Source organism: Carassius auratus, chromosome 2 (assembly GCF_003368295.1).
Source record: "Carassius auratus strain Wakin chromosome 2, ASM336829v1, whole genome shotgun sequence".
NCBI lineage: Eukaryota > Metazoa > Chordata > Actinopteri > Cypriniformes > Cyprinidae > Carassius > Carassius auratus.
Window position 1 is genome coordinate 4,440,339 of NC_039244.1, and position 14,121 is coordinate 4,454,459.

General features: G+C 36.0%; 1 protein-coding gene across 1 annotated transcript; it reads right to left on the reverse strand.

Moving 5' to 3' along the window:
- Positions 1-5,340: 5,340 nt before the first annotated feature.
- On the reverse strand, positions 5,341-14,055 carry LOC113113354 (SLAM family member 7-like). Its single transcript, XM_026279484.1, has 5 exons — positions 13,610-14,055; positions 11,215-11,508; positions 10,670-10,924; positions 10,408-10,536; positions 5,341-5,653 (listed from the first exon to the last, which is right to left on the reverse strand). The coding sequence occupies exons 1-5, from the start codon at positions 13,659-13,661 to the stop codon at positions 5,541-5,543; spliced, it is 843 nt and encodes a 280-aa protein (XP_026135269.1). The 5' UTR covers positions 13,662-14,055; the 3' UTR covers positions 5,341-5,540.
- Positions 14,056-14,121: the final 66 nt, after the last annotated feature.

The window sequence follows — 14,121 nt, forward strand, 5'->3', positions numbered from 1 at the left end:
TTTTATTCATTAGTTGACCAATAACATTATCAAGAGGTTCATGATCAACCTCATGTGAGCCAATAATGTTGATCACTGAGACACAATGTTCTGATATCTTCTTTTGTATTGGAAAAATCATGGAAAATTTTATTTCTCCAAGTTAAGAGTATTCCAAATAATGCAACAGTAAAATTGGGATCACTGTTCTCAAATATACAATAGGAACACTACCACAATAAAAAATTAAATAAAATAAAATATAATTTAACAGTTGTTCTTACTGGTATGGTAGCAATTCTCACTTCTTACCCATGTTGCTGTGAGATGTATCATTGAAGTCTGAGGGTTTGGGTGTTACACTTATGTTTGCATGACCACCACCAGATCTAGAGTTACTCCCTTCTGCTGGTGTCACATTATTCACTGGTTTCACTTGATCCTGGAGAAAGAACAACCAATCAATTTGCTATTACCAGGTATGTTTCTACATGTGTGCAAGAGCAAAAAAATAAAAAATAAAATTGGCTTGATTTGATTGTGAATGGACTTGAAGTTAGCAGAATATGAAATTCTATTTTATTCGTTGAGTCTGGGTCATAACTGAATTTAATATAATTTGTATATTTTCCATCATGTGTAAGTGGAGGATTATCCATGACATCACACACCGTGAACACACACCCGGAGCAGTGGGCAGCCATTTATGCTGCGGTGCCCGGGGAGCAGTTGAGGGTTTGGTGCCTTGCGCAAGGGCTCCTCAGTTGTGGTATTACCAGCCTGAGACTCGAACCCACAACCTTAGGGTTAGGAGTCAAACTCTAACCATTAGGCAATGACTTCCCCCAATCTGGCAATACACAATGCAAAGTTGATGTATTTCCTCAGTGACCAACACGGATCAGCCCCAGGAATGATGAAGTGGATATCATCCTCTTTTGGAAGGCCAAACAAAGTAGTTTCGCTTTCAGTGAAACACACAGCGTCTATACGACATGGTGGAGGTGGCAACAACAATACTACAATGAGAATAAAAGGTACCCCTTCTTTCTTTGCGTGAACATCTGTGCGGCATTATGCAAATCTTCCCACATAGGGAGGTAGAGATGTGGGGGCGTGTTAGAACGAGCTGTTTGAGTGTGTGTGTGTGTGATCTTAAAGTCCAACTGAAATCGAGGGAATTTTAGGAAATGGGAAAATTGTTTTGTGAGTACCACAACCAAAAGTGCATCTCCTCGCCATCTCTCCTTTCATGTGCTGTCGATGCTCGCAAACACACTGCCTGTGTCTAAGGGGCCATTGAGCGCGCAACGGTCAACCGTTCACATATCGCGTCTTTTGCGTGCTCATGTTCGTTATTTCCTATGTAGGCGCGCGGTATGCGCACTCATAATGGAAGCACGTGGTCACGACCGCGCACGCAGTGCGACGCTTGTTTTAAAAGAAATGGACACAGCAACCCTATTGGATTCAGCGGAGACAAGTGAAGTCAATTAGAAGCACGCACTTCCTGGGGTTCGGGCGTACTGCGCAGACTCAAACTGAGCTTGATGACTTAGATGTCACGTGAGCAACCTGTAAGTCTTCTAATCGCTGTGCGAAGAGAAATCTGAATCACCCACCGGCTCTTCCAGAGAAGACGAGCGTGAACAGGAGCAAAATTTGGTAAGTATTCTGATTAATTATCTCCCTTTACTTTATGCCTCCACGTCACCCCGATAGACTCATATACATTAAAAGATTGCCTGCGAGCTTCTCCTCCTGTCCATACGGTAATTTCTCTACTGCACGACAGAGAGTCACAGGTTATGACGCAATCGTTAGCCTATTTTTTACAAAACTTTCTACAGGACCATAACGTAAGATACAAGGAAATTGAGCCTTTTATAAATTTTCGTGTTTCTTTAGAAATAATTAATGGACAAATGGAGTCTTTAAACGCCTCAGATGTAAAGTTATTCGCTGTCAAATTGACGCCAAAATGAATGGGAGTCAATGGAATGCTAACAGCAGGCGTCGGTCAGCACCCAGGGGTGCTTCAAAAAAATATGAAACCCTGCCCCCCTTGTCCGCACCGCATCGAGTTAAAAACATCTCAACTTTTCAGAGAGCCGCAAGCGCACCGCAGGTCATGTGACAAGAACTAACCAATCAACTTCATCCTTTCCCGTTACAACGTTGAAAGCTCAGCCAAGATGAAGGAACAGCAGACCATAGCCAGGGGCGCTGCACAAGATCCCAGGCCCTATGCATAGGCAGTCCTAATAGACCCCCCACCTATGAAAATATATATTCCAGACTTTTCAAGGGCCCTCTCTTCCTTTGGGGCCCTTTGACACCCCTGAACATAGCTACATATGGATTGCCATTTTGAAATAAATTTAGTAGCAGAGCTATTGCAAGCGATTTTCAGTGCTGCAATGGTCATGGTTGGTTAGCAAAAGCAGAGACCTCAGGAGTGCAACTGCCCGAGCACTTTGGAGAAGGAGAAAGCAGCGGGCGATAAACAATGGAGATAAACAAACGTCTTCTTCTGCTGTGCTTTGTTCCTGAAGTCGACAGCGCCCTCTAGCGGTTTGATTTCATGGTTGCAGAAAGACACACGGACAAGAAACAAGAAGAGACATTAACGTCTGTGCTGTGCAATAGCAAACGTTGTCTCTCTAAATGTCTATTTGAAGCTTTGTTTTTTCGCCAAAACATATAATCCACATCATTTGTTAGAACTGGAATTAATTGCGGTACAAATGCATACTGAAGCGAGGGTGGCAAATGCTATGGTTCAGTCTTTTACCGAGAACCGTTGCACCCCTAATATAAATACATGTAACATTAAAGGTCCCATGATGTGGATTATTATTATTTTTATTTTTTTTGTAAAGTTTTTTTATGTTTCCTGAAGTGTACTGACATTGTTAGTAAGATTTTTACATTTAAATTTAAGAAATAAAAGGCATTTTTATATCCTGGTTTTAGCCCTCTGTTTGAAGGGGCGTGTCTGCTGTGAGACTCGAGAGTAAACGCCAACTGTTGTGATTGGCTGACATCTTTGCATTCGAAATGCAGAACCCCTCTCAAATACTTTTACTACATTTTTGATTTTTTTTTACTATTACAGTTGTCGAGATTAAAGAATCGTAGAAGTGTTGATTATAGCATATAGCAAATCTTTTCCCATCACATGAAATGCTGCAGTGATGAGCATTGAGACAGAGTATGTTTATTGCGTGAATGCAGTGATTTCATGAACCCGGAGAAAAGACAATGCTGAATTAAGTCATAATTTTTTTTATTTTTGGAACAAAATGTATTTATGATGCTTCAACAAATTCTAACTGACGCTCTGATGTCACATGGACAACTCTGATTATGTTTTTATTACCTTTCTGGACATGGACAGTATACCATACAAACATCTTCAACAGAGGGACAGAAAGCTTTCAGACTAAATCTAAAATTTCTTAAACTGTGTTCAGAAGCTAAACAGAGGTCTTATAGGTTTGGAACATTTGGAGTCATTAATGATATGATTTTCATTTTTGGGTGAACTAACCCTTTAACACTGTTATTTACTTGGCAGTCTATGGGACAGTCTCCAGGATTTCATCCAAAATATCTTAAATTGTGTTCCAAAGAGAAACTGAGCTTTTATGGATTTGGAACGACCTGGGGGTAAGTAATTAATGACAAAATTTTCATTTTGAGGTGAAGTAACCCTTTAATGCAATAAACACACAACTGCTAACACATTTGGCATATCTGTGTTCTTTAAGCCATCTCGGGTATTTTAATAAGAATAAAGTAGATTTATAATGCAATAATAATCAACAGATAATTTAGCACAGTATAAAACAGTGGTTTTCAAACAGTGTATTTTTTTCCTGCCTTTTTCTGTGATAAGAAGCCACATCAGATCACACAAGGAAGTTATTTCAAACACTCGACTTACATTATAAAAAGGGTTTTGAGTATTTTGTTGCACAACAAGTTTAAAAATGCTTCTCACTACTCTGCGGTGTGCGTAAACTTGGTGCAAAGAGAGAGTAGTATCAGTGTATCAATACTGAAGAAAATGAGAAACCTGTTGACACTGGTTCAGATAATTTATAGAAAAATCTAAATTTTTGACAGAACGAAAGTATACATACATGTGAATGTTATAAATGATCTCCATGTGAATAAACAGCCGAAACACTGACAAACTAAAACATCAATCAGTCAATCAGTGGAAAAGCTGAACAGGTATACATTCAAGAATACACTGCTGGTGAAAATAAAGTGTGATTTAATTCTTACTCAGGCAGCCTCATTTGATCATATAGCTAACCGCCTCAACTCATACCGTTCTTATATCCAGCATGTCATCTAGACTGATGGAGCAACTACAAACCGAAAGTGTGAGTAAAGTTTAGAGTAAAAGATTTCCTGTTCCAAAACATAAAACAAAAACAACAGCAACAAAAAGAAAAAAAGAAAAAAAAAAAAAACGTTCTATTTGACCATAAGGTGTCTTCTACAATTTTCTAAACGGCACCTTTAATTCCTTATTGTATGTGATTTGCTCTTTGTGTAGCATATGTTTATGAGAAAACACTTAACATACATAAAAGTGAGCAGAGAAGGGTAAGATAAAGATCCTTAAGAAACAGCTTCTTACCTGCATGTAGTCGCGAGTAGAAACTATGAAAACTGAAAGAAAAGAAAATCACAGTTTTAAACAATATACATAGACAAATACAACATGTATAAGCATAAAGTGAATAGACTATTCTGGTATTTAGAAAAACTACTGATGATGTGTTTTGTGGGTGGAACCTACCTGTTGTCTGAATGTGACCGTTTTGCAGAAGTAGTCAGATGTGAGCGGCTAAAATTTTTACCACATGAATCATCCGGATGCCTTCTCCAGATATTTTAATGGTTTGCCAGCAGAATACAGGTTGACTTACACTAATAAGAATACACAGCAATATGGAGTGAGTTTTCCTTTCCTGACCCATAGACTACTCACTGGGCTACTCACTGTTGGGTCTAAGGAAATATGAGGATACAATTCTGTAGTTTTCACTGGTTTTAAATTCAAATTTTCAATACTGCATTGACTGAGGAGGAACATTAATTAGATTATAAAATAGTTAGGTATGTAGGCCTATTTATGTTCGCAAATGTATTTTATTTTTGTAAAAAAATTAAGTCATATTTTTATTATAATACTGCTTTGATCTATATACTATTTGCAATGGTTACTATACTATTTTTCATAGTATGATTTTTTTTAGTGAACTGCATTAAATCATTAAACTTTTATACAGGCACCATAAATAGTATAATAATAATAATTGTTACAAAAATATTTATGGACTTATAAATTGTATTTATTGAACAGTAGTAGGCTGTGAAATTGAACCTTTATTAGGTTAACCCAAACTGAGATATTAAAATCTCTCGTTCAACAGAAACATAGTCAAGAATGGACAATTCAATCAGCATAAAAGTTATGAGTTATGAACTCAGTTAGTTAAATTCAGACTTTAGTTCTGTTCAGTCAATCATCAAAGTGTTTAACTCAGCAGAGTGTAATCTTCAGCAATCAGAAGGAAATGAAGGTGTTTGGTTTTGTCGTACAGTAGGTGACGTTGGTCCTTGTATCTCCTGTCATCTTCTGGGTCAGAGTCTAAGAGAAATAAAACAAACCATCACAGATCACCACAGAGTAGTTGGGTAATTCTAATTTCTTATTGTCTGAAGTTTCATTTATCTGTGACTGTAAGAATGTAAGATTACTGCTCAGATTATAGGATGTGTGGAAACATGTTTGTTTGCATTTGATTCTGTCAGATTTTAACCTAAAAAAGATAAGATTTATCTCATGTAACAGACTGCAGCCTACAAGTTTAATATTGATCAGTATTCTGGATTGACTAGACTGTTCTTAGTATGAAAAGACAATTTAGACTTTGTGTTGATTTTCTTTTCTCTGTGGAAAATAAAGTTTAAAGAAACCTAGTGGTCTGACCATAAAAAGTGCTACATATACAAATACAAAGTCAGAACACGAGCAGAGATTTTAAAAGGAATATCTTTTGAAAAAAATAAATAAAATAAATTAATAATTATTATTATTTGGTGCATTTAGGGGCATTGCAAAGAGTCTTTATTTTGTGCTCAGAACTAGACGCAATGATGATGAATCTGGTTTTAATATACTATTGACCAATAACATTTTTTTCTGTGTTGCATTAATCATGTTTGCGTTGTTTCTCAATATATACCTTGTAGCTAATTTTTCTCCATATTCATTTTCCTAAACATTCTTTTAGTACTAAAGAAACGGTAAAATATATAAATATAAGATCAGTTTTTTTCTAAAGTGAAAGTGAAAGTGACATGACTTGTGGCTTACTCAGAATTTGTGCTCTGAAAAAAAAAGTGAAAGTGACATGATATACAGCCAAGTATGGTGTCCCATACTCAGAATTTGTGCTCTTCATTTAACCCATCCAAAGTGCACACACACACAGCAGTGAACACACACACAGACACAGCAGTGAACACACACCCGGAGCAGTGGGCAGCCATTTATGCTGCGGTGCCCAGGGAGCAGTTGGGGGTTTGGTGCCTTGCTCAAGGGCAAGTGCCAACCGTTCGTGATCTAGCTACACCTCCAGAAGAATTAAGTATAACGCGTTAGTTTTCCAAATTGCCTTTCTGAAAGATTTCTTCATATGCACTCTGTAAGGCTTTAGCAAAAAGCTACCATTGTCTGTATTTTTAACTGATGCTGCTTTCATGTGCTTCCAGAATGATTGTAAATAGGAAAGTGGTAGTTAAAATTGCATATGAAAGCAATATGAAGTCGACCGCTGGAATTAGTCGAGCTCATAATCACAAGTGGGGCTTATAAAGTTTGTGTTGTTCATTATTCTCTTTTATCTGAAGGTATCTTGCTCTGTAGTCCATCATCAGCAATTTCTGTAGAAAAACTGAAGCCAGCTGCTCTTCTGCATAAAACTCTTGGGACTGTGATTGTACAATTGGCTTAAAGAACCAGTAAGATGAAAATTCTAAGCTTCCTATCACTGTTTATAAGTCATGTACATTAGGTTTAAATCCATCCAAGGTTAAAAAACATTGTCATTTTGTCAAAATATCATTTTAAAATTACCTCAATTCTCAGAGATCCCCAAACGGTTCGCGCGAAGCTGTTCAAAAGATTCAGTTTCCTTAAACCCCACCTTTCGGTAGCATACTGTGTTCTGATTGGTCAACTGACATAGTTTTGATTGGTTGTTCCGCACACACCTTCACGGTAAACTATGCGTTAGTATCTGTTTGGGGTGAATTATGTCTTATTCCTCTCACCGCGAAGCAAACAGTAAAATAAAAAACTTGAACAGTCTCGCTGCTTTTTCTTCTGTGTGGGTGTATTCAAGCCTGAATCTGAATAGCGTGTTCAGCGCGGGGGCGTGGTCACATTAGATTTAACGAAGGGAGACATGAAAAACAGACATCGCATTGTTTTCATATGGATTACTTTATCACAGAATTTCTGTTTTCGGCAGCACTTGTTTAGTTTTAAAGTAGAGATGTCAAGCTTTCTATAGATATCTCTTCGTTGAGTATTCACGGAGTTACAATTCATTTTAATGACGTGTTTGTAAATGAAGATCAGCGCAGACAGCACACATGCTGATAAGACGCTCGGGAGAAAACAGACACATAACTTCATAATCATACTTCGCGTTGTGATTCGGAGATGCTCGTTGTTATAAATAAAGTTGGTAATGAACCCATCTTTTATGGCCAAACGCTTTGAAAATCCCGCTGTACTCACCGAGATTAGAAAAGCAGTCATCAGTGAAATGTTGTGAACACAACAAAAGTGATTTGTTATACTGCTCTGGTATTGTGGTGAAAATGAATTTTAGCCATTGGTTCTTCTGATCTTCATTCTTTGGCAGTGAAAATAAAACAAACTTGCCTTTACAATTAAAAACACACTGTCTCCTCGACATGATGCTATCACACCAACCAGAGCGTCTGTGTGTGTGTGTGTGTGTGTGTGTGTGTGTGTGGGGGGGGGGGGGGGGGGGGGCAGGTCAGAGTTCCGTTTCTCCCAACACGGTAGGCGGAGATTATTATGCAAAGTGTTCCTAGTGACGTACATAGAGATGGGCAAAATATTTGAAATCTATCACGACTCGTTTCAGCGATTCAGAGTCTACTGCTTACTTTAGAAGCCAATAACTTTATAAATCGTGTACTTTTTGGTTTAATTACTTTGCACATTGTTTACACTGATGGACAGCTACATCATACACTGTAATACAGGTAATTTTTGATTTCCCATCTGTGTGGTTCTTTAAGAAAATCTACAGTTCTCAGTTTGCCTAGATGAAGTTGAAGCCTTTTAATGAATTGCTCTGCACATAGCTGAAAAATACAGTGCCATAAAAAAGTATAGTTGGAAAGAATGTTAATGTGTACAAGGTAATGCTGTACATACAAAACATATGACAAATATGAATATGCACCCTGATCTCACTGTAATATGTATCTGTAAGTAACATTTGAAGTTATAAAAGCATAGCCTAAATATTTGTACATTTAGATAGACACTGAAGCTACTGACAGCATCTTAAACATAAACATTACTTATTAACAGCTGTATAAACATAAAATCTATTATATCATAAATATATCTGAGGCTCCATATTTACTCTTTTTAGATCTCTTAACCCTAACATAACAGGCAGACAAACATACAGTGACAGTTTTTCATGACACTTTGCACAAATTATGGCATTATCTTCTGTAAACTGTAAAAAACTAGGTACAATCAAGTGATGTTGTACTCACCCTTCAACCATCGATCATTAAAAGGAAAACAATTTGGATTAACAAATTACTTTCAGCAGACCACAAATATTCCCAAAAGTTTCTAAAGATTATTTCTTCAGCAATACAATGATTCTCTGTGGTTAGACCTATGTACCCACAATCTAATATTGGTCTAATGTTGCCCTTCTCATTTGTAAACCAGGGAAGGGCTGTAACATACAAAATACAATAGAATCAACAGATTAATTACATTAATTCATAGATATTCAGTGTTTGTAGATTCAATAAGGATTCATTTTTGTACTTCTCTAAGTTCTTTATAGACTCTTTTTTTAGATGCTATGCAAATTTTAGAAGTCTAACATAACTGCATTAAAAAATAAAAACACATAGGAATACTTTTGAGATCATGGTGGAATAGCCTTGGTTAAAATTTGAATTTTAATAACTGTATGAAATTTCAAATCACGAGTTGGGTATTTGTTGCCAACAGTAAAATCTTACTTTAGTAAGTACAAATAGTGTACAGATGTGAAAATATATATTTTTTGAAACAAGGTCATTTTGTGCATTTAAATTTCATATTTATGTTGAAAATTAATTATAAACCTAAATCTATCAAATAAGGTGAAACAAAACACACAATGATGTATCTTGGTTTAATATCCTTCAGACCAATCAAATATCAGCCTGAACAGTATCATTAAAGAGAATCATTAAAGCGTTAGTTTACCCCAAAATGACAATTCTGTCATTAATTACTCACTCTCATGTCGTTTCGAACCTGTAAGACCTTCTGTCATCTTTGGAACACAAATGAAGGTATTTTTTATGAAATCAGAGAGCTCTCTGACTATAAGCTGAGGGTAAACCAAGTCCAGGATAAGGCTAAAAGCAGCCAAATGTATTAACTACAAACATCATAAACCTGTCTTTCTAGACAAGAACCAGACATGTTATGTAGGCTAGTAAAATATGTTTAAAGGAACTGAATTTGTATTTAATGTGTTCGTAATTTAATTAAAACTAGAAATTGATCATTATAAAGGCCTTACTTTTCCTTCCCATGGTTATTCAAACGGTGAATAAATTATGTACAGAGATGACATTATCACTAACTTTGATCTATCACACTCTAAAAAACAAACAAAAGTATCATTATAATCACTGAAACTGTACACACTAAGAAATTAATCCCTTACTTACATTGTACGCACATCTGTGCTTTGTTTATTATGATGAGAGAATTCAGGGAATTCAGTCATCGAAAATTAAGCCACTGAGGTCACATGGACTGTTTTACCGATGTCCTTCTATTTTTCTGTATCTGGGAACATTACAGTTGTGTTTCTGTCTATGGGAGGGTCGGAGAACTTTCAGATTCCGTCAAAAATATCTTAATTTGTGTTCTGAAGATGAAGGAAGGTCTTATGGGTTTGGAACAACACAAGGGTGAGAAATTAATGATAGAATTTCCATTTTGGGATGAACTAACCCTTTAAGTACTAAACAATATTTTAGTACGACATAATCTGTATCAGGTTTAAATATTAGATTATTTACTTCAGTAAATTTGAGGAGGCAAACCTGTTTTATTCTTGCAGCAACAGTAAAGGACCAAACCAGCAAGAACTATCACTCCCAAAACAACACACACAATAATGAGCACAGTCATGGAAGATGAACCATAGGAGAGTGGGAATCGTCTCTCATTATCTGGAAAGTAAAAAAGAAGAACTGTAACAACCTGTTTATTCGTAGTAAATTACTTAATAAAAATTTAGAAAATGCTGTTTCCAGTGTCTAAACCAAGAACAGAGATTTGAGTTGTGAGATAAAGATTAGTTACCTTCACAGAGCTGTGTGACGTTTATTCTGTCTTCTTTCCAGCTGACAGGGTTGCTGTGGTTACAGATGATGGAATCCTCACTGCAGTCCAGGATGAGAGTGTTGTTCTGTGATGTCACTTCCTCTCGTAAGCAGCTGTTGTTCTGATAGCTAGAGTCAATCTTGAGCTCATGAGTTCTGCATGTGAAGTTCACAGTACAGGAGTCACTGCTGGACCGGTTTGAGATCACAGTCAGCACAGGAGCCTCCACAGCGTCTGAAACACATTTACTCCAAGATCACCATCACAATCACAGCAGTGATGCAGTAGACATTCACATCTAAACACAACACACATCATAAACATGCAGGTATATTATATGAGCAATTTTTTATTTTTCAGTATATGCAGTATAGCAGACAAAATCCTACAATAAAGACAATGTGCCACAAGCTGGTTTAAATTTGCAAATTGTAAAAAAATAAATGAAAAATGTACAACAATTATGCTTATGAATTTTCTGCTATGCAGAAACACATGAAATCTCACAAAGAAATGAGACTCACCTATAACAGATACTCTGTATGTAACAATATTCTTGTCTAATTTTCCACTTGTTCTTGCTGTGTAGAGTCCACTGTCTGTCTTCTGTGTGTTCTTCAGTGTCAGAGAGAAGGTTTTATCATTGAAATCCACTCTGTCCTTGTAGAGTCTAACTCTTTTAGTTTCACTTGTATATTTAACTATATTCTCTGATTTATCATTACTCCAGTATAAAAATTCAAACTGTTCTTGTGTCTGTATATCCAGCTGAACCGAATCTCCCGTCTGAACAAACACAGAGATCTCAGCACTGGACCCTGAGGAGAGAGAAACACACAGTTCAGAACATTTTACACCTCCATCTCACTTCAGTTCATGTTAAGTAGACATGTTGAATAAATTGAATAAGATCTAAAGGAGACTAAATGTTATGGCTTTTTTACAAACATTATTAAAGATAAAACACTGGAAAACCTTGGAGGAAAAATACTCTTAAATGTAATTGTAAAAATGTACTTGAAATTCACACACTATATCTACAGCACAATTTTAATCCTATAACATACTTGAAGTGTATTAAATTGTATTAAATAGAATTTTAATATATTTTTGAAAAGTATTCTATAAGTATGTTGATAATAAATAATAGATAGTTACGCTTTATGGTAAAACACAAGTACTGTATACTTTTTGTGACATTTAAGTGTATTTACAGAAAACATACATATTTCAATTTTAGAGTATCTTATGTTTACTTTGTATGAGAACGTAGTAAAATTATTCTTTTAGTAGGTTTAAAGTAGGTATCTTATTTATAACCTGTAATGTAGACCTACTGCAATATATTTTAAATATTTATGTAATGCACATGTGATTCACCCTTCTTTTTAAAAGGTAGATATCATGAACATTTTTCACTGTTACACTGTTACACTGAACTGAATAAAACAGTTACAAAATGATCCATGCATTCTTTTTTATTCAGCAGTTAATAAAGAAATGCGGTTCTGTAGTGGACACTTCAGATGTGAGGCAGTGGACAGTTACAAATGCTGTTGCTGCCTGACAAAATAAAAAAAGACCTCTCTGGACATACATACCCCATCTTTTGGAGGTCTGTAAATAAGTAAACAGTTGCAGAGACACATCAGAAACCCTTCTAAAACATCCAATTATTCGTAATTTATTAATCTTCTTTTCCTTTTCTTCTTTTATTATTATCTTCTGAGAAATCCTCGCCTTGCCCCAACTGTTACACAATGATCCTGCTGTGCTGGACTGTGTATGATAAATGATGTAAGTCTGAGTTTGTTGCATGTGTGTATACATATAAAATGTGTGTGTGTGTTCACTGCTCTGTGTGTGTGCACTTCGGATGGGTTAAATGCAGAGCACGAATTCTGAGTATGGGTCACCATACTTGGCTGAATGTCACTTCACTTCACTTAGAGTTTTTCTTTTACTATTTGAGCAAATGAGAATGCAAAAAATATATATATTTGTAGTACTCTCCCATTCACTGTTCTCGAAGTTTAGCCAACTATGATGACTTCCGCTGCTAAGAAACTTGGAAAAGGTTTATTAAACTACATACAGCTATCTTGAGACCTATCAATTTCTTAAAATGTCCTGTGTGAATTTTCCCAATCAGTGACTTCCATGTAGAACAGGAAAGAAAATGTTACTATTGACTGCATTGTACATCAAATTTTCTTAAAATTTGTAATTGAATTTATTTATTTCAATTGTATTATTTTTTTAGGTACATGAAATGTATTTGAGTAGAAAATGTACTTAATGTACAAAGATATTTGAGTCACATTTATTTGTTTACAGTTTTGTCAAGGTGTAAATGTGTTATTTTTTGTTTATAACAGTTAACACTGATCTTTCCATGAATGGGATTGTGATAGATATTGTTGCTGTTTATCAATAAACGAAGTTTTATATGCATTTTCTTTAGCTTTTCACTTTATTTTATTATTATTAAAATGTGTGTGTGTGTGGGGGGGGGGGGGGGGGGGGGTTAATATTAACGAACTGGAATTAGGAAATGGAGGGTTCCTCCGGTGTGGCAAAGTGAAGAACCACAAAAGGTGTCTCCAGGAACCTTTAGATTTTACAGTGATGATTGCATAAACGAAGTTAGCTTGCAGAACTTCTATTAAAATACTGGGTGTTCGTTATAAAATAATGTGTGCTCATTTTGTGGAAGAAATCCAGCGAACTTCGCCTCGATCGCGAGCTGTAAGAGCCCTCATCTTTTTTCAATGACCTCGCGTCACTTCATGTCATCTAAAAACTACAAAAAGACAGTAGGCCTACAACTAAAGTGCATTTCTTGTTTTTACCTGGGAATGACCAATCATAGTATAACAAAATTTCGATTATTGTTTAAACATTTGAATTCGTTTTTACCTGTGTTAGACATAAGGAGAAGAATGAAGGATCCAAGTAGATCTACTTCCATTGTAGCAAAAATCAAGACAGATGATGTTGTGTTCTTGAAAATGGGAGTTGAATATATCTGTGCAGTGACACTCGAGTAAATGTCCCACCGCAAACAGCTCAGTGAAGTGTCCGTTTGCAATAGTCAAGAAACACTGTTTCACTCTAAGATTTCTCTCAGTTTCACTTTCGGTTTCACAAAGATTTGTGTCAGAGGAAAAGCTTCTTCTGCGGCCAGCAGTAATAAATCACGTTATCTGAATGATGAAATCATTTCTAATTAGACTTAAATTAGACTTAAACAGATCACAAGTAGCCTACATCTGTGAAACTGACAGCTATAACGTCATAAGTTCATCTGGTTAGTGTGACTTTGTCAGCTCCTGCTGGTAGATGTTGAAACTACACTATCTGACTGAATTAAATGAGTTGATACCTTTTAAAGAAACAAGAGAACAATGTAGTCGAGATGGTATGAATTC